The sequence below is a fragment of the Pleurodeles waltl genome, chromosome 3_1, assembly GCF_031143425.1.
Source record: "Pleurodeles waltl isolate 20211129_DDA chromosome 3_1, aPleWal1.hap1.20221129, whole genome shotgun sequence".
Classification (NCBI taxonomy): Eukaryota; Metazoa; Chordata; class Amphibia; order Caudata; family Salamandridae; genus Pleurodeles; species Pleurodeles waltl.
Window position 1 is genome coordinate 184,900,385 of NC_090440.1, and position 26,653 is coordinate 184,927,037.

General features: G+C 44.3%; 1 protein-coding gene across 3 annotated transcripts in view; it reads left to right on the forward strand.

The window, feature by feature from the left end:
- Nucleotides 1–26,653, forward strand: part of CSK (C-terminal Src kinase) — a 507,465-nt gene that overhangs the window by 314,002 nt on the left and 166,810 nt on the right. For all 3 annotated transcript variants that reach the window (XM_069222133.1, XM_069222134.1, XM_069222135.1), the window contains exon 9: nt 23,780–23,845. In XM_069222133.1, coding sequence (XP_069078234.1) covers nt 23,780–23,845 — 66 coding nt within the window. The remainder of the gene's footprint in view (nt 1–23,779; nt 23,846–26,653) is intronic.

The window sequence follows — 26,653 nt, forward strand, 5'->3', positions numbered from 1 at the left end:
ACGTAAACCTGCTACTAGACAATGCTATGCAAACAAGTGGAAAAGATTTGTTTTCTATTGCCAATCTAAAAACATCAATCCACTTACAGCATTTATTCAACATATTGTATGCTATTTACTTCATTTGCAGAAATCAAATTTGGCTTTTTCATCCATCAAAATACACCGAACTGCAATATCCTCATATTTACAGAATATTCAGCACACTTCTCTATTCAGAGTCATGTGATTAAAGCTTTCATGGAAGGATTAAGATGCATTATTCCACCTACAACATCACCTGTTCCATCGTGGAATTTAAATATAGCACTTACCAGACTCATAGGACCACCTTTTGAACCCATGCACTCTTGTCAAATACAATTTCTAACATGGAAAGTCGCCTTCCTTGTAGCTATTACCTCCTTAAGAAGACTTAGTGAGATACAAGCGTTCACTGTTGAGGAACCTTTTTTCCAAGTACACAAACATAGTTGTACTTAGAACAAATCCAAACTTCCTGCCAAAAGTAGTATCTCCTTTTCACATAAACCAACCAGTGGAATTGCCAGTCTTCTTTCCACAGCCAGATTCTGGCAGAAAGAGCTCTTGATACCCTAGATCTCTAAAGAACTCTTATGTACTATATAGATAGAACTAAAGATTTTAGAAAAACAAAACAACTTTTTGTTGCTTTCCAAGAACCACATAAAGGCAATCCTATATCAAAACAAGGTTTAGCTAGATGGATTGTTAGATGCATACAAACATGCTACATAAAAGCAAAAAGACACCTTCTGATCACTCCTAAAGCACATTCTACAAGAAAGAAGGGTGCGTCAATGGCATTTTTAGGGAACATACCAATGGTTGAGATATGTAAAGCAACCACATAGTCAACTCCCCATACATTTACAAAACACTACTGTGTTGATGTTTTCTCACAGCAACAAGCCACTGTAGGCCAAGCTCATTATTTCAAACTTCTACAGGCTAGCCACCACTTTGTGGGAGGACTAACTTCATTATAGTCCATGCATAGGATGTGTATGTGCAGCTACACATGCCATCGAACGGAAAATGTCATTTACCCAGTGTACATCTGTTCTTGGCATGTAGTGCTGCAGATTCGCATGCATCCTCCCTCCTCCCCGGAAGCCTGTAGTCGTTTAAGTTTTTTATTTGTACATATGTATAAACATTTACATTTGCATGGACATCTCTTTGTATTCCTATACTCTATCACTCCTTTCTTCACCCGTTGCGGGGAAACAGTCTTAACAATGGAGTCAATGCCCATGCGCACTGAAGCCAAGATGAGGGGTCACTCGATCCTGTGACTCCGAAAAGACTTCTTTGAAGAAAAACAACTTGTAACACTCCGAGCCCAACACTAGATGTCGGAAGAGCTATGCATAGCATGTGAATCTGCAGCACTACATGCCACAAACAGATGTACACTGGGTAAGTGACATTTTCCATATATATATATATATATATATATATATATATATATGTTCGATGGCATGTGTAGCTGCAGATACACATGCTGTGCATTATCCTGCCATCTTGTGTTGGGCTCGGAGTTTTACAAGTTGTTTTTCTTGGAAGAAGTCTCTTCGAGTCACGAGACCGAGGGACTCCTCCCTTTCGGCTCCATTGTGCATGGGCGTCGACTCCATCTTAGATTGTTTTCTTTCCGCCATCGGGTTCGGACGTGTTCCTCTTCGCTCTGTATTTAGAATCGGGAAAGTTAGCTAGTTATTGAAAATTTGACGGTATTGTACCGGTTTAGTGTTAGTATATCGACCCTGATAGTAGAAGCGCTCCGGCGGCCCTTCGGGGCTTCCACTCTTTAGCTGGGCCTGGTCGGCCCGAGCGCGTCCATTGTCGAAACTAATGGAACGGACCCCCTTCCGCTTCTGTCCGAAGTGCCACGCGAAGTATCCTTGTACAGACCAACACTTGGTCTGTAATCATTGTCTATCACCGGAACACAGGGAGGATACTTGCGAGGCCTGTCGGGCATTTCGATCGAAAAAGACCCTACGCGATTGAAAAGCCAGAAGATTACAAATGGCGTCGACACCGAGAGAACCGATCGACGTCGAAGAGGAGGAAAGAATCTCCATACAAGGGACGGACCCAGACGACTCCGAAAGTGGGCTACCGACGACAACGCAGAAAACTGTGAGTAAAACTGCCCCGTCCAAGACTCACTCCAAGATTGTAAATGCCAAGGGGATGCCACCGCCAGCAGGCCATGGCTTAACCCATCGAAAACACAGTGACCAACCATCAGCACCGAAAAAGGCCACACAACTGCCGAAGACATCCGACTCCGGTCGAGATTCAGGCTCCGAACCATCTCGGCACCGAGAGTTCGACACACCCAAGGTAAAATAAAGTTACCTCGGAAAAAGACTGTTTCTAAACCTTCGGTACCGAAAAAAGCAGCCTCGGAGCCGAAATTAGGCTCTTACACGGAAGAGCAAGGACTTTCCAGCCAAATGCATGAACATAGATTTGAGCAGGAAATAAGTATGGGGGAACCAGGCCATACCCAAAGGAGGCTGCATATCCAGAAAGACTGGAAAAATACAAACTCTTCCTCCACTTAAAATCAAAAGAAAGCTGGCATTTCAGGAGTCAGAAATGCAGCCAAAGGCTAAACTGGCAAGAGACAAAACACCACCACCAAGGTGTTCGCCACCGCCTTCTCCACTACATTCACCACAGCTGTGCCCGGTAACAACACCCCCAATGCAGTCACCTACACATACAGGGATGACACAGGATGACCCAGATGCATGGGACCTATATGATGCACCGGTATCCGACAACAGTCCAGATTGTTACCCAACAAGGCCATCACCTCCAGAGGACAGTACTGCATACACACAAGTACTATCAAGGGCAGCTACATTCCACAATGTAGGAATGCATTCGGAGCCAATAGAGGACGATTTCCTATTTAACACCCTGGCATCCACCTACAGTTCCTACCAAAGTCTGCCAATGCTCCCAGGCATGCTCAAGCATGCAAAGCAGGTCTTTCAAGAGCCAGTGAAAGGAAGGGCTATCACGCCTAGGGTGGAGAAAAAATACAAACTACACACTTCTCGCTTCAATGGTGGAACCCTATAAATTTAAACCAAGGGCGGCCATTCCAAGACCCAGTGCCTCAATACGTGATCACAACAGATGCTTCCATGATGGGGTGGGGAGCACACCTCAACCAGCACAGTATTCAGGGACAATCGGACAATCAACAAAAACAACTGCACATAAATCATTTAGAACTGTTGGCAGTGTTTCTAGCATTGAAAGCATTTCAACCACTGATAGCCCACAAACACATTCTTGTCAAAACCGACAATATGACGACAATGTATTACCTCAACAAACAAGGAGGGACACACGTCACAACTGTGTCTCTTAGCACAAAAAAATTGGCATTGGGCATTTTACAATCACATTCGCCTAATAGCACAATACATCACAGGCATTCAAAATCAGTTAGCCGACAATCTCAGTCGAGATCACCAACAAACACACAAATGGGAAATTCATCCCCAGATCCTACAAGATTACTTTCTACGCTGGGGGAACACCTATAATAAACCTATTCGCAACAAAAGAAAATGCAAAATGCCAAAACTTTGCGTCCAGGTACCCACACCCTCAGTCCAAGGGCAATGCGTTATGGATCAGTTGGTCAGGGATATTTGCTTACGCTTTTCCCCCTCTCCCACTCATTCCTTATCTGGTAAACAAACTGAGTCAAAACAGACTCAAACTAATACTCCTAGCACCAACCTGGGCTCGCCAACCATGGTACACAACACTGCTGGACCTATCAGTAGTACCTCATGTCAAATTACCAAACAGGCCAGGTCTGTTAACTCAACTTAAACAACAGATCAGACACCCAAATCCAGCATCGCTCAATCTAGCAATCTGGCTCCTGAAGTCTTAGAATTTGGACACTTAGACCTTACACAAGAATGTATGGAGGTCATTAAACAAGCTAGGAAACCTACTACAAGACATTGTTACGCAAACAAATGGAAAATATTTTACTACTGCCACAATAATCAAATTCAACCACTACATGCTTCCGCAAAGAACGTTGTAAGTTATTTATTGCACTTACAAAAGTCTAAACTAGCATTCTCTTCTTTTTAAATACATCTCACAGCAATATCTGCCTAACTGCAGATTACACATTCAACATCGTTTTTTAGAATCCCAGTTATCAAAGCTTTTATGGAGGGATTAAAGAGAATCGTACCCCCGAGAACACCACCAGTACCTTTGTGGAACCTTAATATTGTATTAACACGACTCATGGGACCACCATTTGAACCCATGCACTCTTGTGAAATGCAATACTTAACTTGGAAGGTAGCCTTCCTAATAGCTATCACATCTCTTAGAAGAGTAAGTGAGATACAAGCATTTACTATACAAGAACCCTTTATACAAATACATAAACATAAAGTGGTTCTCCGTACAAATCCCAAATTCTTACCAAAGGTTATATCACCATTCCACCTAAACCAAACCGTGGCACTCCCAATCTTCTTTCCACAACCAGACTCAGTAGCCGAAAGAGCCTTACATACATTAGAAATAAAAAGAGCACTAATGTATTACATTGACAGAACAAAACAGTTTCACAAAACAATTATTTGTAGCCTTCCAAAAACCTCATGCAGGAAATCCTATATCCAAGCAAGGCATTGCCAGATGGATAATGAAATGTATTCAAACTTGCTATATTAAAGCAAAAAGAGATCTACCTATTACACCAAGAGCGCATTCCACTAGGAAAAAAGGCGCCACAATGGCTTTTCTAGGAAATATACCTATGACAGAAATTTGTAAGGCAGCCACATGGTCTACGCCTCATACATTCCACAAAACATTACTGTGTAGATGTGTGAACACAACAAGCCACATTAGGACAGGCTGTATTACGAACATTATTTCAAACAACTTCAACTCCTACAGGCTAAGCCACCGCTTTTTTGGGGAGATTACTGTTTATTAGTCTATGCACAGCATGTGTATCTGCAGCTACAAATGCCATCAAACGGAAAATGTCAATTACCCAGTGTACATCTGTTCGTGGCATGAGACGCTGCAGATTCACATGCGCCCTCCCACCTCCCCGGGAGCCTGTAGCCGTTATAAGTTGAATGAAAATTGTAAATTTGTAACTAAATACTATTTTAATACACATTATGTACATACATACTTACTCCATTGCATGGGCACATTTAGTATATTCACAACTCCTACCTCACCCTCTGCGGGGAAAACAATCTAAGATGGAGTCGACGCCCATGCGCAATGGAGCCGAAAGGGAGGAGTCCCTCGGTCTTGTGACTCGAAAATACTTCTCCGAAGAAAAACAACTTGTAACACTCCGAGCCCAACACTGGATGGCAGGATAATGCACAGCATGTTAATCTGCAGCGTCTCATGTCACGAACAGATGTACACTGGGTAAGTGACATTTTCCATATGTGTGTGTGTGTGTATGTATGTATATGTTCGATGGCATGTGTAGCTGCAGATACACATGCTGTGCACAGTCCGCCATCTGGTGTTGGGCTCGGAGTGTTACAAGTTGTTTTTCTTTGAAGAAGTCTTTTCGAGTCACGAGACCGAGGAACTCCTCCCATTTTGACTCCATTGCGCATGGGCGTCGACTCCATCTTAGATTGTTTTTTTTCCGCCATCGGGTTCGGACGTGTTCCTTTTCGCTCCGTGTTTCGGGTCTGAAAGTTAGTTAGAATCTCGGAAAAAAACGTCAGTATTGTTTGCGTTCGGTATCGGGTTAGTTAGAACAAATCGACACCGAATTCTGAAGATCTCCGGTGGCCCTTTGGGGTTTTTTCGATCCCCCGTCGGGGCCTGGTCGGCCCGGCCACACGTGACTTCAAGGCTGATGGAACGGACCCCATTCCGCTTCTGCCCAAAATGCCATAACAATTATCCATATACGGATCAGCATCTGGTCTGTAACTTGTGCTTGTCTCCCGAGCACAAGGAAGATACTTGTGAAGCCTGTCGAGCGTTTCGGTCGAGAAAGACATTAAGAGACCGAAGAGCCAGAAGACTGCAAATGGCGTCGACGCCGACAGGACAAGAGCGTTTCGAAGAGGAAGAAGAAGCTTTCTCCATCCACGAGTCGGATTTGGAAGAGCTCGAGGCCGAAGAAACGCCAAAAACCGTGAGTAAGACGTCGAAACATAAGACTCACGAGAAGTCAGCAAAAGCCCAGGGGACGCCACCGCCAACAGGCCATGGCTTAACCCGGAAAATAGGTGACCGATCATCGGCACCGAAAAAGGGCACGCTTGTGGCGAAGTCATCCGACTCGGGTCGAGATACCGCCACACAGCAACCTCGGACCCGAGACAGCGGCTCCGAAAAAATTCACCACAGAGACAGCGGCACCGAAGAAGTTCGGCACCGAGACACCACGCCGAAAATAAAAAAGGTTTCTTCGGAGCCTAAAAAGACATCCGAAAAAGTTTCGGTTCCGAAACATCCAGCCTCGGAGCCGAAAACAGGTTCCTACACAGAGGAACAAGGATTAACCTCCCAAATGCAAAAGCATAGATTCGGAGAGGAACTTGAAGCTGTAGAGCCAGACTATACACAAAGAAGGCTCCACATTCATGAGGACACAGGGAAGATAACCACTCTTCCCCCAATTAAAATAAAAAGAAAATTTGCCTTTCAACAAAAGGACAAGCAGCCACAGGCAAAAGTGGCAAGGAAAACAACTCCACCACCGTCTCCACCACCATCAATACATGCATCACCAGTAACAACTCCACCACTGATGCACTCCCCAGCTCATACTACAATGAGTCAGGATGATCCCGATGCATGGGACCTTTACGACGCCCCAGTATCAGACAACAGCCCAGACTCGTACCCTGCAAGGCCGTCGCCACCTGAGGACAGTACATCTTACACACAGGTGGTCGCAAGGCCAGCTGCTTTTCACAACGTCACCTTGCATTCCGAACCAATTGAGGATGACTTTTTGTTTAACACCCTATCATCCACCCATAGCCAGTACCAAAGCCTACCTATGCTCCCAGGAATGCTAAAACATTCAAAACAAATCTTTCAAGATCCTGTTAAAGGCAGAACCATAACTCCAAGGGTGGAGAAAAAATACAAGCCACCGCCAACAGATCCCGTTTATATTACAACGCAATTGACACCGGACTCAGTAGTTGTCGGGGCAGCTCATAAGAGAGCGAACTCTCATACCTCAGGGGACGCACCACCTCCAGACAAGGAGAGTTGTAAATTTGATGCTGCGGGCAAAAGGGGGGCAGCACAAGCAGCAAACCAATGGCGCATTGCCAATTCACAAGCACTTTTGGCAAGATATGATAGAGCTCATTGGGATGAGATGCAGCATTTCATAGAACACTTACCCAAAGAGTTCCAGAAAAGGGCGCAACAGGTAGTGGAAGAAGGACAAAGTATCTCAAATAATCAGATACGGTCTTCAATGGATGCAGCAGATACGGCTGCAAGGACAGTAAACACTGCAATAACAATAAGAAGGCACGCATGGCTGCGTACTTCGGGGTTCAAGCCGGAAATTCAACAAGCCGTGCTAAATATGCCCTTTAATGAACAGCAGATGTTTGGACCGGAAGTCGACACTGCTATTGAGAAACTCGAGAAAGTCACTGATACAGCCAAAGCCATGGGCGCACTCTACTCCACGCAGAGCAGAGGCACTTTTCGCAAAACACCTTTTAGGGGAGGATTTTGAGGTCAACCAACAGAAACCACAACATCACAAGCAAGGCCCACTTACCAGAGCCAATATCAGCGGGGAGGTTTTCGGGGGCAATATAGAGGGGGCCAATTCCAGAAGAATAGGGGAAAGTTCCAAAGCCCCAAAACTCCTCAAAATAAACAGTGACTTACAAGTCACACAACCCCATCACATAACACCTGTGGGGGGGAGACTAAGCCAATTTTACAAACATTGGGAGGAACTAACAACAGACACTTGGGTCTTAGCAATTATCCAGCATGGTTATTGCATAGAATTTCTCAAATTCCCTCCAAACATCCCACCGAAAACACACAGTATGTCAAAACAACATATAGACCTTCTAGGACTAGAAGTTCAAGCATTGCTACAAAAAGAAGCAATAGAATTAGTACCAAAACTACAGATAAACACAGGAGTTTACTCACTGTACTTTCTAATACCCAAAAAGGATGGCAGTCTGAGACCAATACTAGATCTCAGAACACTAAATACCTACATCAAATCAGACCACTTTCACATGGTTATATTACAAGACGTAATCCCACTGCTCAAACAACAAGACTACATGACAACACTAGACCTAAAGGATGCGTATTTCCATATACCAATACATCCTTCACACAGAAAATACCTAAGGTTCGTATTCCAAGGAATACATTACCAATTCAAAGTTTTGCCATTCGGAATAACAACTGCGCCAAGAGTTTTTACAAAATGCCTGGCAGTAGTAGCTGCACATATCAGAAGGCAGCAAATACATGTGTTCCCGTACTTAGACGACTGGTTAATCAAAACCAACACGCTAAGACAGTGTTCACAGCACACAAAATATGTCATACAAATCCTCCACAAACTAGGTTTCTCGATCAACTTCGCAAAGTCACACCTTATGCCGTGTCAAACACAGCAATACTTAGGAGCGACAATCAACACAGCAAAAGGGATTGCCACTCCAAGTCCACAAAGGGTTCAAACATTTCACAATGTAATACAGGCCATGTATCCAAAACAAAGGATACAAGTCGAAATGGTAATGAAACTGCTAGGCATGATGTCTTCATGCATAGCCATTGTCCCAAACGCAAGGTTGCACATGCGGCCCTTACAACAGTGCCTAGCATCACAATGGTCACAAGCACAGGGTCAGCTTCTAGATCTGGTGTTGATAGACCGCCAAACATACATCTCGCTTCTATGGTGGAACAGTATAAATTTAAACCAAGGGCGGCCTTTCCAAGACCCAGTGCCACAATACGTCATAACGACAGATGCTTCCATGACAGGGTGGGGAGCACACCTCAATCAACACAGCATCCAAGGACAATGGGACATACATCAAAGACAGTTTCACATAAATCACTTAGAACTGTTAGCGGTATTTCTAGCGCTGAAAGCATTTCAGCCCATAATAACCCACAAATACATTCTGGTCAAAACAGACAACATGACAACAATGTATTACTTAAACAAACAGGGAGGGACGTACTCGACACAGTTGGGTCTCCTTACACAAAAAATATGGCATTGGGCGATTCACAACCACATTCGCCTAATAGCACAATTTATTCCAGGGATTCAGAACCAGTTAGCAGACAATCTCTCTCGGGATCACCAACAAATCCACGAATGGGAGATTCACCCCCAAATACTAAACACTTACTTTCAAATTTGGGGAACACCTTAAATAGATCTATTTGCAACAAAGGAAAACTCAAAATGCCAAAACTTCGCATCCAGGTACCCACAGGATCAATCCCAAGGCAATGCTCTATGGATGAACTGGTCAGGTATATTTGCGTACGCTTTTCCCCCTCTCCCGCTCCTTCCATATCTAGTAAACAGGTTGAGTCAAAACAAACTCAAACTCATACTAATAGCACCAACATGGGCGAGGCAACCTTGGTACACAACACTACTAGACCTTTCAGTAGTACCTCATGTCAAACTACCCAACAGACCAGATCTGTTAACACAACACAAACAACAGATCAGACATCCAAATCCAGCATCTCTGAATCTAGCAATTTGGCTCCTGAAATCCTAGAATTCGGACACTTAGACCTCACACAAGAATGTATGGAGGTCATAAGACCAGCTAGGAAACCTACCACTAGACAATGCTACGCAAATAAGTGGAAAATATTTGTTTATTACTGCCATAATAATCAAATCCAGCCATTATACGCATCTCCAAAAGATAAAGTAGGATATTTACTACATTTACAAAAATCAAATCTAGCTTTCTCTTCCATAAAGATACATCTTACCGCAATATCAGCTTACCTGCAAATTACTCATTCAACTTCATTATTTAGAATACCACTTATAAAAGCGTTTATGGAAGGCCTAAAGAGAATTATACCACCAAGAACACCACCTGTTCCTTCATGGAACCTCAACATTGTCTTAACACGACTCATGGGTCCACCATTTGAACCCATGCATTCTTGTGAAATGCAATACTTAACGTGGAAAGTTGTGTTTTTAATTGCCATCACATCTCTAAGAAGAGTGAGTGAAATTCAAGCTTTTACCATACAAGAACCATTTATTCAAATACACAAAAATAAAATAGTCCTACGAACAAATCCAAAATATTTACCAAAGGTAATCTCACCGTTCCACTTGAAACAAACGGTAGAATTACCAGTGTTCTTCCCACAGCCAGATTCTGTAGCTGAAAGAGCACTACATACATTAGACATCAAAACAGCACTAATGTACTACATTGACAGAACAAAACTAATTCGAAAAACAAAACAACTATTTATTGCTTTTCAAAAACCTCATACAAGAAATCCAATTTCTAAACAAGGCACTGCTAGATGGATAGTTAAGTGCATTCAAACCTGCTATATTAAAGCAAAGAGAGAGCTGCCTATTACACCAAAGGCACACTCAACCAGAAAGAAGGGTGCTACCATGGCCTTTCTAGGAAATATTCCAATGAACGAAATATGTAAGGCAGCAACATGGTCTACGCCTCATACATTTACCAAGCACTACTGTGTGGATGTGTTAACAGCACAACAGGCCACAGTAGGTCAAGCTGTACTAAGAACATTATTTCAAACTACTTCAACTCCTACAGGCTGAACCACCGCTTTTGGGGAGATAACTGCTTACTAGTCTATGCACAGCATGTGTATCTGCAGTTACACATGCCATTGAACGGAAAATGTCACTTACCCAGTGTACATCTGTTCGTGGCATTAGTCGCTGCAGATTCACATGCGCCCACCCGCCTCCCCGGCAGCCTGTAGCCGTTTAGAAGTAGATCTTGAACATTTGTAAATATATTACTTTAAACTTCATTATATACATACGTATTCACTCCATTGCATGGGCACTATTACTAGCATACACAACTCCTACCTCGCCCTCTGTGGGGAAAACAATCTAAGATGGAGTCGACGCCCATGCGCAATGGAGTCGAAATGGGAGGAGTCCCTCGGTCTCGTGACTCGAAAAGACTTCTTCGAAGAAAAACAACTTGTAACACTCCGAGCCCAACACCAGATGGCGGACTGTGCACAGCATGTGAATCTGCAGCGACTAATGCCACGAACAGATGTACACTGGGCAAATGACTTTTTCTATATATATATATATATATATATATATATATATATATATATATATATATATATATATATATATATATATGTATATATATATGTATATGTATATGTATATGTATATATATATATGTATATATATATATATGTATATATATATATATGTATATATATATATGTATATATGTATATGTATATATGTATATATATATATATATGTATATATATATATGTATATATATATGTATATATATATATGTATATGTATATGTGTTCGATGGCATGTGTAGCTGCAGATACACATGCTGTGCGCTGTTCCTGCCATCTAGTGTTGGGCTCTGAGTGTTACAAGTTGTTTTTCTTCAAAGAAGTCTTTTCGAGTCACGGGACCGAGTGACTTCTCCCTTTCGGCTCCATTGCACATGGGCATCGACTCCATCTTAGATTGTTTTCTTTCCGCCATCGGGTTCGGACGTGTTCCTCTTCGCTCCGTGATTCGAATCGGGAAAGTATTAAAATCATCGAAAAAACGTCGGTATTGTTGCGTTCGGGAAAGATCTTCTATCAATACATCAGCACTGACGAGACAACTGCTTCGGTGGCCCTTCGGGGCTTCCGCCCCCAGCCAAGGCCTGGTCGGCCCAACCACACCCGTCATTAAAGCCTCATGGACCGGACCCCCTTCTGTTTCTGTCCGACGTGCCACGCTAAATATCCATACACAGACCAGCATCGGGTCTGTAATCTGTGCCTGTCACCGGAGCACAGAAAGGATACTTGCGAGGCCTGCAAGGCCTTTCGGTCGAAAAAGACCTTAAGAGATCAGATGGCGAGACGCATGCAGATGTCGTCGAAATCGTCGCAACACCTCGACGTCGAACAGGAGGAGATGGCTATCTCCATCCAGGGATCAGAATCGGACGACTCCGACGGAGACCGACTGCCAACAGCGGGCCAAAAAGTGAGTACGCCTGTCTCGACCCAACCATAAAGTCAGCCGAAAAAGCAAAAGACCTCGGGGCGCCACTGCCTGAGGGCCATGGCTCGACCCATAAAAAAAAGCAGTGAGCAAGCAACACCTTCGGCACCGAAAAAGGCCAAAATCGTGGCAAAGTCTTCTAATTCGACACGAGAAACCGGCGTCTAAGAAAGCAGACACCACCTTGTCGAAGGCACTAAGCCTTGAAAGAGCCTTTCGGAGCCGAGGACAACCATCACCATGGGCATTTCGGTGCTGAGAAAACCAGCTTCAGAGCTGAAAAATACCTTTTATACAGAGGGACATGGGCTCTCTAAACAACTGAAGGAGAGGCACAGATTTGAAGAGGAGCTGGACATTGAAGAGTTTGACCAAACTAAAGCAAGAATACAGATCCATAAGAATACTGCAAAGATTCAGACTGCCCCTCCTCTCAAATTTAAGAGAAAGTTGGCTTTTCTACCACAAACAGAGACTGAGACTGATCAGCCGAGAGCTAAAGTGGGTAGAGAGAAATCACCAACTTGCCATTTCTCTCCAGAAATATCGCCTCCACATTCGCCACAAAGGACCGGGTCACCAATTGGCATGCCCACTGCACAGTCACCCACACATACTGTTCAAACACAGGATGATGTAGATCCATGGGACCTCTACGATCCCCCTGTCTCGGACAATAGCCCTGAGTGCTACCCCTCAAAACCATCTCCACCAGAGGATAGCACCTCCTATACCCAAGTCTTGGTCAGGGCTGCGACATTCCACAATGTCAGTATGCATTCGGAACCATTGGAAGATGACTTTCTCGTCAATACCCTGGCTTCCACGCATGCGTCATACCAAAGCCTGCCTATGCTACCAGGCATGCTTAAGCATGCACAGCAAGTGTTTCAAGAGCCGGTTAAGGGAAGAGCCATCCCTCAGAGGGTGGTAAAAAAGTACAAACCACCCCGCCGGACCCAGTGTTCATTACGCAGCAGCTCCCACCGGACTCTGTAGTGGTTGGTGCCGCAAGTAAACATGCAAACTCGCAATCAGGAGATACACCACCCCCTGATAAGGAAAGTTGCAAGTTTGACGCAGCGGGAAAGAGTGGCGTTGCAAGCTGCAAACCAATGGCGTATTGCAAATTCGCAGGCCCTGCTCGCTCGTTACGACCAAGCTCACTGGGATGAAATGAGTGACATCATTCGGAATCTACCTAAAGAGTATCAGAAACTGGCTCAACAAGTAGTAGAGGAAGGGCAAGCCATCTCCAAAAATCAGATTCGTTCGGCACTGGACTCCGCTGACACTGCAGCAAGAACTGTAAACACAGCAGTCACAATCAGGAGACATGCTTGGTTACGAAGCTCAGGATTCAAACCTGAAATACAGCAGGCAGAGTTAAACATGCTGTTTAATCTGCAGCAACTGTTTGGGCCAAAAGTGGACACAGCCATCGAAAAAATGAAGAAAGACCCTGACATGGCCAAAGCCATGGGCGTGCTCTACTCTTCCCAGTATAGAGGGACATTTAGAAAACCACAATTTAGGGGAGGTTTTAGACAGCAACCTTCAGAGGCATCCACCTCTCAAGCAAAACCCACCTACCAGTCCCAATACCATAGAGGGGGGCTTTGCAGATCATTCAGTGGACAATTCCCAAGATCAAGGGGAAAGTTTCAGCCTACCAAGCAGGCCCTCAGCAACAAACAGTGACTCCAATGTCACACTTCCCCAACACACATCACCAGTAGGGGAAGATTAACACTTTACCACAAACATTGGTCAGACATAACCATGGACACATGGGTTCTATCAATTATTCAACATGGTTACTACATAGAGTTCACCCATTTCCCTCCAGATGTTCTCCCAAGAGCGCACAAACTGTCGGCACAACATCTAGACCTGTTACAAATAGAGGTACAAGCACTATTAACAAAACAAGCCATAGAACTAGTACCTCACCACCAAAAAGGTACAGGGGTTTACTCCCTATATTTCCTTATTCCCAAAAAAGACAAAACACTAAGACCAATTTTAGATCTCGGGACATTAAACCTCTTCATCAAATCAGAACATTTCCACATGGTCACGTTACAAGATGTAGTTCCCTTACTAAAACATGGAGAATACATGGCAACACTGGATCTAAAAGATGCATATTTCCATATACCCATCCATCCATCTCACAGAAAATACCTCAAATTTGTCATACAGGGCAAACATTACCAATGCAAGGTACTGCCCTTCGGGGTAACAACAGCACCCAGAGTATTTACAAAATGCCTCGCTGTAGTAGCAACTCGTATAAGGAGACATCACATGCAGGTATTCCCATATCTCGACGATTGGCTAATAAAAGCCGAACCCTCAACACCGGTGTCAAAATCACACGCAGCATGTAATAGATAACCTACACAAACTAGGCTTCTCTATAAATTACCAAAAATCTCACCTGCAACCATCCCAACTACAACAATACTTGGGAGAACACTTGACACACAAAGAGCAATTGCCACTCCAAGCCCACAGAGAGTTCAATCATTTCAAACTATGGTGTCAACCATACAACCAAATCACCATTACACAGTCAGATTTGTGATGAAACTCCTAGGCATGATGGCGTCATGCATCGCTATTGTCCCAAACGCACGGCTACATATGCAGCCCTTACAGCAGTGCCTAGCAAAACAATGGACGCAGGCACAGGGTCAACTTCAGGATCTAGTGTTGATAGACCGCCAAGCACACTTTTCACTTCAGTGGTGGAATCCTGTAAATTTAAACAAAGGGCGGCCATTTCAAGACCCGGTGCCTCACGCCATTCTCACAACAGATGCTTCGATGATTGGGTGGGGAGCACACTTCAACAATCACAATATACAAGGACAATGGGACAATCAACAAAAACAACTACACATAAATCACTTAGAACTACTAGCGGTCTCCCTACCACTAAAAGCCTTTCAACCCCTTCTAGTCCACAAACACATTCTTGTCAAAACAGACAATATGACAACAATGTACTACCTAAACAAACAGGGGGACACACACTTGTCACAACTATGCCTCCTAGCACCAAAAATTGGCATTGGGCAATTCACAACAACATTCGCCTGATAGCTCAATATATACCAGGCATTCACAATCAGTTAGCCGGCAATCTCAGTCGAGATCACCAGCAAACCCACGAGTGGGAAATACATCCCCAGGTTCTACAAGAATACTTCTACTGCTGGGGAACACCAGACAGATCTGTTTGCAACAAAACGCAAAATGCCAAAACTTTGCATCCAGGTACACCCACACTCAGTCCAAGGGCAATGCTCTATGGATCAATTGGTCAGGGTTATTTGCTTACGCTTTTCCCCCTCTCCCACTCATTCCTTTCCTAGTCAACAAACTGAGTCAAAACAAACTCAAACTAATACTCATAGCACCAACGTGGGCTCGCCAACCGTGGTACACCACACTGTTGGACTTCTCAGTAGTACCTCACATCAAACTCCCAAACAGACCAGATTTGTTAACACAACACAAACAACAGATCAGAGACCACAATCCAGCATCGCTCAACCTAGCAATCTGGCTCCTGAAGTCTTAGAATTTGGCTATCTAAACCTTTCAAATGAGTGTATGGAAGTCATTAAACAGGCAAGAAAACCGACAACAAGGCATTGTTATGCTAATAAATGGAAAAAGTTTGTTTTCAACTGCCAAGCAAACCAAATCACACCGTTAGATGCCTCCATACAAAACATTGTGAGTTATTCACTACACCTAAAAAAGCAAATCTCGCTTTTTCTTCCATCAAAATTCATCTCACTGCAATCTCTGCTTACCTGCAGGTTAAACATACAAAGTCACTTTTTAGAATCCCAGTTATTGAAGCCTTTATGGAAGGACTAAAAAGGATCATACCTCCAAGAACCCCACCAGTACCCTCGTGGAATCTTAATATTGTACTTAAACGACTCATGGGCCCACCTTTTGAACCCGTGCATTCTTGCCAAATCCAATTCTTAACTTGGAAGGTAGCATTTCTAATAGCTATCACTTCACTACGAAGAGTTAGCTAAATACAGGCGTTCACTATCGAAGAAACATTTATATAAGTACACAAACATAAAGTGCTTCTCCACACAAATCCAAAATTTCTGCCGAAAGTCATTTCACCATTTCATCTAAACCAAACTGTAGAGCTCCCAGTCTTCTTCCGACAGCCAGACTCAGTAGCAGAAAGAGCACTGCATACATTAGACATAAAAAGAGCACTAATGTATTACATAGACAGAACAAAACCATTTCGTGAAACTAAGCAATTGTTCATTGCTTTCCAAAAACCCCATGCTGGTAACCCTATATCCAAACAGGGCATAGCCAGATGGATAGTCAAATGCATACAAACCTGTTACCTCGAAGCTAAAAGAGAGTTACCCATTACACCAAAGGCACACTCCACTAGAAAGAAAGGAGCAACAATGGCCTTTCTAGGTAACATACAAATGACAGAGATTTGTAAGGCAGCCACTTGGTCTACACCTCATACGCTTACCAAACACTACTGTGTAGATATGCTAGCAACACAACAATCCACAGTAGGACAGGCTGTACTAAGAACTTTATTTCAAACGACTTCAACTCCTTCAGGCTGACCACCGCTTTGGGGAGGAATACTGCTTTGTTGTCTATGCACAGCATGTGTATCTGCAGCCATACATGCCATCGAACGGAAAATGTGACTTACCCAGTGTACATCTGTTCGTGGCATGTTCCGCTGCAGATTCACATGTGCCCTCCCACCTCCCCGGGAGCCTGTAGCCGTTTAAGTTGCAATCAAAAATTGTATCTATGTAAATAAACATTCCTTTAGCAAAAACTATGTACATACTTATCTATTCTATTGCATGGACATCTTTAGTATTCTCATTCTACCACACCTACCTCACCCTATGCGGGAAAACAATCTAAGATAGTCGATGCCCATGCGCTATGGAGCCGAAAGGGAGGAGTCGCTCGGTCCCGTGACTCGAAAAAAAACAACTTGTAACACTCCGAGCCCAACACCACTAGATGGCAGGAACAGTGCACAGTATGCGAATCTACAGCGGAACATGCCACAATATGTGTATATATATATATATATATATATATATATATATATATATGTTAGATGGTTTGATGGCATTTGTAGCTGCAGATACACATGCTTTGCATAAGTTCGTCATCTAGTGTTGACCTCGTAGTGTTACAAATTGTTTTTCCTTCAAAGAAGCCTTTTCGAGTCACAAGATCGAGTGACTCCTCTCGGTCGTAGTGCACATGGGCATCGAGTCCTTTGTTAGATTGTTTTCTTCCCGCCGTCGGGTTCAGATGTGTTCCCTCTCGCTCCGGTAAATCTCGGTTCGGTATTATCTGAACTTCTCTCTTTCCTTTAAACGTCAGTATTGTTTTCAAGCGCATTTTCCGTACTAAGCTCGATCCGATTGTAGCGTTTGGATCGACTAAACACCTTTCTTGGGCATACTGTGTCACAGGCTCATGGATCGGACTCTGTTTCGATTCTGCCCTCAGTGCCACGCTAAATTCCCCTACACCAATCAGCACTCGCTGTGTAACCTCTGCCTCTCTCCGGGCCACAAAGAAGAAACCTGTGAGACATGCCGATCCTCACACTCCAAGAATACTGCAGGTAAAAGTGCATCGGCTGGAGATGGCATTGAAGTCGACCAAACAAATGCCCGACATTTTCGGTGATGAACAGGCGCAGACTGCGGTTTCCATTGCAGACTCAGACTCTTGTGATTCAGATGGAGACAGTAAAGTTATTTCTGCGGCGCAGTACGGAAGTACACCAGCCCCTTCCCATCTCCAAAAACATAACAAAAAGTCAACACAAATGGTCTTGGGTTCACCACTCCTTACCGTCCATGGTCGGGCCTGAACGTTACATCTTGACGACAGGTCCCCGGGTTCGACTTACAAAAAGTCCAAAATGCGTTCGACCAAACAGACTGCCATGCCTGTTTCGGGATCAAGTTGCAAGGTGGAAGCTTCCACTTCGGACCCGAATGTTTGCATACCACCCTGGAGCCGAAGCAGCCAAGCTCTTCTTCGGAGCCGGCAAAATTTCCATCTGCTTCAGAATCCACATTTTCAGCCCAGTTAGAGCAGTCAATCACCAAGCTTTTGGAGCACACAACTATAGGAAGCAGAGATATTCTATCTACAGAGGAGTCAGCAGACATTAGATTCTTGAAGTGATGGACCATTAACAACGGAAAAAAACAGATTCAAAAAGACACTGGGAAGATTATTGCCTCTCCTCTTCAACAACAAAGAGGAAGCTGTCTTTCCATGAAGGTTTGGATCCTGGGCCTTCACTTGCAAAAATATTTAAGCACAAGGAGAAAGTAAAGACAACAGTCTTCTCCACCGTACTCTCCTGTGCTTCCCACTTCTCTACCACCTCAAACTCTACCACCTTCCCCTACACAGTATTCTATGCAATCTCCTGTCTCTTTACATGGTGATTATATGGATGACAATGCTTAGTGTAGACCCATGGGATGTATATGACTGCGACCCTATCCCATCTAATGACCCTGATCTATATCCCACTAGGCCATCTCCACCAGAAGACACCACAGCCTATAATTAGGTGATTGCTAGTGCAGCCACATACCATAATGTGCAGCTACACTCTGAACCCATAGAGGATGACTTTCTATTCAACACTCTATCCTCCACACAAAAACAATACCAATATTTGCCAATATTACCAGGCATGCTAAAACATGCTGACGATATTTTTAAAGAACCAGCAAAGGCTAGAGTACTCACACTGAGGGTGGACAAAAAATGTAAAGCCGCACCATCAGATCCATCTTCATAACACAACTACCACCTGATTCCATTGTTGTGAGTGCTGCTAGAAAGAGGGCAAACAGGCAGCCACAGGTGATACTCCTCCCCTGATAAAGAAAGCCGCAAATTAGATGCAGCAGTCAAGAGTGGCAACTCCAGCCGCAAATCAGTGGAGAATTGCCAACTCCCAAGCCCTTTTAGCCAGGTCTGACAGGGCCCATTGGGACGAGATGCAGGAGTCCCTCCAACATATCCCTATGGAACACCAAAAAAGGGCACAGCAGTTAGTGGCAGAAGGACAAGCTATTGCCAGCACTCAAATTAGATCTGCCATAGATGCAGTAGACATTGCAGCTAGAGGTATAAATACAAGCATTATGATCAGAAGGGTTGCTTCGTTGCGGTCCTCAGGATTCAAACCTGAGATACAACAAGCGGTCCTTAATATGCCTTTTAACAAACAGCAGCTATTTGGACCAGAGGTAAATACTGCCATCAAAAAACTAAAAAAAAAGGACTCCGATACAGCAAAGGCCATGGGTGCCTTTTACGCAACACTTTTCGGGGGACCTTTCGCAAGCCTCAATTCAGAGGCGGTTTTAAACCCCAGATATCGATGAACAATAAATAGTACACTGTTCCTAATAGAAAAAAGAGAAACCTCCAGGTTTAGGAGCAAGAGCCCTCACACATCCATTCAGATGTCATGCTTCATCATCGGGGTGCTCCTTGTCAGACCGGCGCTGCAATGTCTGACGGGCTCCCCGTGAGGGGGCTCTTTGCCGGAGATCTTTTATGGTGACTGCTGTGGTTAAATATGTGAGACTTATACCTACAGGCAGGCAATAGCTCAGGGCAGGAGAGAATTAAAATCGGTGCTGTACCCCGTCAAACATCGCTCTTTAATAATCAACAAGGGCTTAAGACCAAGATTAAAAACAACACGAAAGTGGTATGATGAGAAGTAATGATCAACCACTTTCAATGGTAATAAGGGACTGGGAAATTATCACGTAACCCCTAGATACTGGTTGTTGTTTTTAATAATATATGTACATATACAATTCTTCACTCCTTACTTCACCCTCCCGCATGAAAAAGGACTCGATGCCCCATGCGCACTATCACCGAGAGGAGGAGTCACTCGATCTCGTGTCTCGAAAAAGCTTCTTCGCAGAAAAACAACTTGTAACACTCCGAGCTGAACACTAGATGGCGAACTTACCCAAAGCATGCGAATCTGCAGCACTACATGCCACAAACAGATGTACACTGGGTAAGTGACATTTTTCACACACGCACACGTACGAATTACAGAAAATAGTTCGGGCGCTAGGGGAGGGCCAAATCATACATTAAAATAGTGGAATGCAAAATGAAGTCCCCCATCCAAGGATATGAAGAGGAGAGCTGGGGAACACTGGACCCAAAGAGGTGAGTACCTAAGTGACCCCCAGTGACAAGGGGAGCAGAAGTAAGTACCTGGTCTTCCCACGGACTAAAAAGAGGACTTGGAAAGGGAACTTTGCAAGAACAGGACCAGCCCAAGGGAGCCAAAAGGTGGATTCTGGAAGAAGAGGACCTGCAAAAGAAGGGAACAAAGTCCAGTCCACAATGGAGAGTTCAGATGTGGCAGGTGCCATTACCCACCCTTCTGTGAATGAAGAATCCAGGTCAACACGGGAAGGAGATGATCAGCTGTGGAGCCCAGGAGCTGCAGAGGAGAGTTCTTGGAGCGGTGCAGATGATGTCCAACGTTGGTCGCTGGGTAGCATATGGTCCGTGGTTAGGAGAACCACCAATAAGCCTTGTCAAATGCAAGAGGAGGCAAAAGAAGAGTTGCAAGGCTGGAAAGGACTAACAAGTTCCAGGGGACTCTACTCTAGTAGGGGAGTCTGGGCTGACGCTCAGCAGTCAGGAGAGCCAGAAAAAGCACTTGCAGCGTCCACAGGCAACCCACTGGCAGCAAGCACAGTAAGCAGTGAGCCCCAATCAGCACACCTGGAGAGGAGTCCCACGTCGCTGGAGCAGCAGAGGAGAGACTGTCCTTGCGAGGATGAAGTGCTGGAAGCTGGGTCTACTCAGAGCCTGAAGGTCCTTTGGAGCAGGAGACAACAAGCCTTGGTAGCTGCAAGAGTCTTGGTGCACAGGGGTACTGTCTTGCAAGGAGAGGCGAGGGCTCACCTTCTCCCAAAATGAACAGAGGGCAGAGAGTACCACTCCAGACAACCGCCTGTGTTGCAGGATGCATGCAGTTCCAGAGGAAGGCAGATCCACGTAGTCGGACTTCATTTGTGTAGGTGCCTGCAGATGCAGTGGAGTGACTCCTTCACTCCAAGGGAGATTCCTTCTTGCTTCTTGGTGCAGCTGAAGTCTTGCCGAACCCAGAGGATGCAAAGCAGTGTAAAATGTTTTAGATGCTGGAAAGAGCAGGGTAAACAATGTTCCTGAAGTGTCCAGTTGCGGTTCCGGTGGAGCTCTGTGCACCACCCCTGGGGTGGTGATGGACATGGAAGTGGTCACTCCGCTATCCTGGTTTTGTGCCAGAGTAGGGACCAGGGGGTTTCTGAACTGGTGTAAACCGGATTATCCAAGGAGGGCACCAGATGTGCCCTTCAAAGCAATCTGGTGGTGCTCAGAGGCAGCCCCACCCCAGCCCAGAGACACCTATTTCAAAAGAAGAGGTGGTCACACCTCTGCCAAACAGGAAATCCTTTGTTCTGCCTTCCCCTGCCCGAGTTTGGCTAAGCAGCAGGAGGGCAGAACAGTGTCTGGGGTCAGGAGCAGCACATGCTGGCATACAGACCCAGCAAGGCTACACAGGCATACTTTGGGGGATCACTAGGGAACTAGGGAACTAGCACTGGAATCGGTGTAGTTGCGCGATTCCAACATGTTTGATACCAAACATGCCTATGTTCGGTGAAGCCATTATATAGCTGGACCACTTGTGTTGACCAGTGACCACCACATACCTTAAGATGGCTTCCCGCACTTACAAAGCCCAGGGAATGGAGTCTGGGGTTTGTAGAGGCACCTCTGCTCAGGCAGGGGTACCCTCACACTTAAAACCATGCCCTTGGACGGGGATGCCGCCATGAAAAGCTTGGCGTAAAAGTAGGGAAGTGGCCCCAAACAGGGCTCCAGGGCGATTTTTGCCCATTGGGCAGTGTGGCTGGGGGCACATGCTGTGCCCCCGAGGTGCATCTGGTGCTGCACTGCGGTGCCATTGCTTCTGGCCCACTTCATGAGCTGAAGCATGCCGTTGACGTGCCACTGCTGAAGACACTTTGCTGCATCCTTCTGACCGCCGCATTGGCACTCTGTCTGTCTGACAATCAGACTCGAAATCAGGTCCTTAGTCTGTATACATAGATGGATCTAATAGTCTGACTGGTTCTCCTTAATAGAGGTATTGCTAAAACTCATCACTGTTTTCCTTAAAAAGTTATTTAAAAATGTGGACGTTAATTAGGCAATTTTATTCCCATCTTTTTTTGTTCCAGCCTCTTCAGTGGGCAGATCTCTTCATTTTGTGGGTGCTGAGAGTTCTCAAACATTACCTTGTTAAAACAAGACCTGAAATTCAAAGGCGTCATTTATAAGCTTTGAGCCTAACTACACTGGCTTCCAACCAAATGTGACATTCATTCTCAAGTGGCAAAGGCATCCATGGCTGCTATATGCAAAATATCCCAGTTCAGGGTTTTGTGAGGCAGCTACATGAAGGCCATTGTATACCTTTTGCAGACATTACTGCAGTGATTTGACTCAATTTTTTTAAAATTGTTATTCTTATTATTCAAACACAATTTTTTAGCAGAGATTTGATAAGATGCATTTTCTGTTGTGCTTTCATTCTACTAGTCATTGGGATAGGCCTGCTAATCGGCGTTGTTTATAAATATCACTGAAAACTCCCAGATGGAATAGGAAGCATTACTTTCTTCTAATTAGAGTTCTCCATCCTAGATATTTTCCTTTTAATTCATGGACATCTTATCCTTCTCCCTTTAAAACTAGAAGATTCGATGGAGGTTAACTAGTGTTGCATAGATGAATTGGCGGCTATTCTAGGTCAGTGTTACTTGTCAAGCTTTAGAGAAAACAAAAAAATCCATCCTCTCACTTATGTATTCCATCTTTAAAATTAGTTTTAAAAAAAATGTAAATTCTTTATTGAAAATGAGTCCCAGGATCCCGCTCAGTGGTGGAAACAGTGTTCTGCCAAAGAATTCTAATTCTAGTCATGTCAACCGTATTTTATTTCTGCTTCTTGCTGTCCTAAACTGTACCTCTTTCAGTACTTTTACCCCAGGTGAGCATGCCATCACTCTTTTAATCATGACTTATTTGTCTAGAAATCTCATCATTCTTTTTACCTTCAAACTTTTGATTGTACCATGCAACTTCTTCCTGCACCTCATTTATATACCACCCATAATTGTTTACCATTTTTTTTCCTCATTGCTGTCTGTCTCTTCTTGTAGGTATTGTTTGTTGTGTTTCTTAATCTTACATTTTACTATGTCTCTGTTATTTTTTCATCAACCTTTTTAGGCGGCTGGGCTCTCCACAGGAAAGACTTAAAACTGCTGCAAATAATTGGAAAAGGGGAATTTGGAGGTCAGTCTTTGATAATTATTTATATATTTATGTGTTTGCATTGTATTATGCTTTTGTTTTTGTCAGTACTACGTACGGTTGCAAATGCAACATGGTTTGTTCATGAAAGGTTTGAAGTTGTATGGTAGTTCTTGAATGCAACTGCTCTCCATCGTGGTATATTCTTTGATGTACATCAATATTTGATATTTTTGTCTATTTGAAGAATTTCAGAACTTACTCAAATTGAGCAATTTCTATTTTTTAAACATTACTCAGCATTGTATCTTTAATACATTCACTTTCTTGACTTGTTCCCAGTCATTGAGATGGGATTCTCAAGGTAACATTTTAACAGTAGTACAGAAAAATTTCTTTTCAATACATACAAACCACAGAGTTTAGTAACCTGTTCACCTCAATAGCAATTATCCAAATTTTCGCAGTACACAGACCTCCATTGCCAAGAGAGACATAAGACATCTTCATTTTTTGGATTTTCCTTGGGAATTATTTTTCTATGGGAAGAGGAAAAAGGAAAAATCACTGTCAGATAATGCCTGAATCACCTTAAAAAATGTTAAGTTTATCAAATGAAACAGACATTGAAACAGCGTGCTCCTTAAACGTTTGGCAATATTAAAACCAGATGCCCTTTTGTAATGCAGGAGCCCAAGGACTTTTGTCCATTTGAGGCAGTTGCCAACCATATCACCCTTTGTATTAGAAGTACACTCCACAACTATACACCATACTGTCGACAGCCCTACAAATCATCATCAGCAAACCAACCACCTTACATTTCCTAATCGAAGCAGAACCCTATGTAGAAGTCTATGCTTAGAGAAAAAAAGAATAGTCTAATTGATAATAACTCTTTGCCAAATTCTGTTCCACCTTTATGTCCAGACATCGTGGGCAGCTTGATCCCCGCTACATATTCTCAATGGGTAAGTCATTCTATTCAATTGCTGAGTGTTCGACCTAGTGAACTGGTTATCCAAAGGTCATCCCAAATTCCACCGCAGAAAACTATTCTCCAGCATCTACAAGCCCTGCAAGCAGAGATGAGATCTATGCGTCAAAAGTGGGCCTTGGGGGGCTTATCCAAGATGGCGGTTGGGACAGAAACTTGAATAAGAGCTCCAACCCTTCTTGTGCATTTGTTTGTTTTAATTTCCTCTCCGGCACGCAAAGACGTTGTAGGGAAGTGGGCAATGTATCAGAGCTTCATCAGGGAACGATCAGAGCAGGTGGACTGACGTGGATTACCCTGACCGTTTTGCTGCTCTGGCCCCTGATATCGTAGAGGGTAATGCCACCTGCATTGGAGGGAGGAGGCTCGGGAGCCAAGCTTGCAGCCCATGAGGAACACTTAAAAGACTGCTGAGAAACTGCTATGGAAGTGGGCCCCAGTATGGGAGGCTCCCAGCTAGCTGCACGTTGCCAACTGGAACCTGAGTTGTGTGTTCCCTGACCAATGACCCATCTATAAAGACAAAGGAGGGAGTAGAGCCGAGCCCCAAACGACCCCGGTGCTACTCACTCACACAGGTACTCGGGAGACACTGAGTCAACGGCTGTCACCAGGTGAGCGGCAGAGTGGCTATATTTAATAGAAGAGGCTCCAACAAAGAGCTTGTGCGATTGAGCCTAGGGACTTGCAAGACTGCGAAAAGGCACTGTGAGTCCTGCTCTCTCACTCTGTGGCAACACTACATTTTTAACCTCGTATTTGCTCAAGATGTCCAAGGTAAAGACTGTGAAAGGTGCAGAAGGTGCTCATGCCGGTTGCCTCCTCCCCTGCCGAGACCAGAGAAGACCATCAACGTTTGCCGCCAACTGAAGACACCGGAAGATGGGAGTGTCGACGGTGCCTTTGATGCTCTAACAAGACCATAGGAAGCATCTGTGGAAAACCAACCAGAGCACAAGCAGCACTGGGCAGAGCTGAATTAGTAGCAGCAGTAGAACAGACTTCCTTATCCGGCCAGGAAGGTAGTGGCTTAGATAATGATAATGACAATGGTATTCAGTTAGACGCCGCATCCCCAACTCAACCGCAAGAACTGAGAGATGGCCCACAGATTATACCCATGGCTGTAGACTTGTTCCAATCAACTTGAACAATATAGAGGGCTCACTTGAGCTCAGGCTCAATTGTTATGCCTGCTGCGGGGTCGGGGAGAGAGTGTTATGGAAGAGGCTCTTAGACTGCACAATATGGTGAGGCTTTATTAAGGCAATGATATTGCGGCACGCGGAGTCAGTCGGACTTTCCTCAGTCTTACCTTAGAACACGCCTCATACCTGATGGATTTTATAGAAGTTGCTAAATCATAAAGTAGCTGTGATTTACTGAGGGTGCAGCCTGGGTGAAGGATTTGTTGGGAATTGTTAACAATGTTTTGTTTTATTATTTGTTTGAAGTGTTGCTCAGCGCGACTGCTACTGCACCTCTCCTCTCAAATAACTCAGATGACGCAGGCGACACTCCATACACAAAATACATGTCATCCCTGGAATATACTATAATGACATGGAATGTGAGGGGTATGGGCAACTACACTAAACAGCACAGAATTTACATCTATTTAAGGAGGTGCCACGTCCAATTAGCCTGCCTCCACGAGATCCATGACAACTGAGGAACCCGCCAAGTTAGGCAAATGCTGGTGAGGCACAATGAAAGGGATCACTCATTGAGCTTATGCTAGGGGCGTGTTGCTGTGCGTGGCTCCTGGGGTGCCATTTGCTATCGATAATACATCAGTGGATCCAGTGGGCCAATATGTGGCAGCAGAGGGGAAAACTGGATGGGGAGGCCCT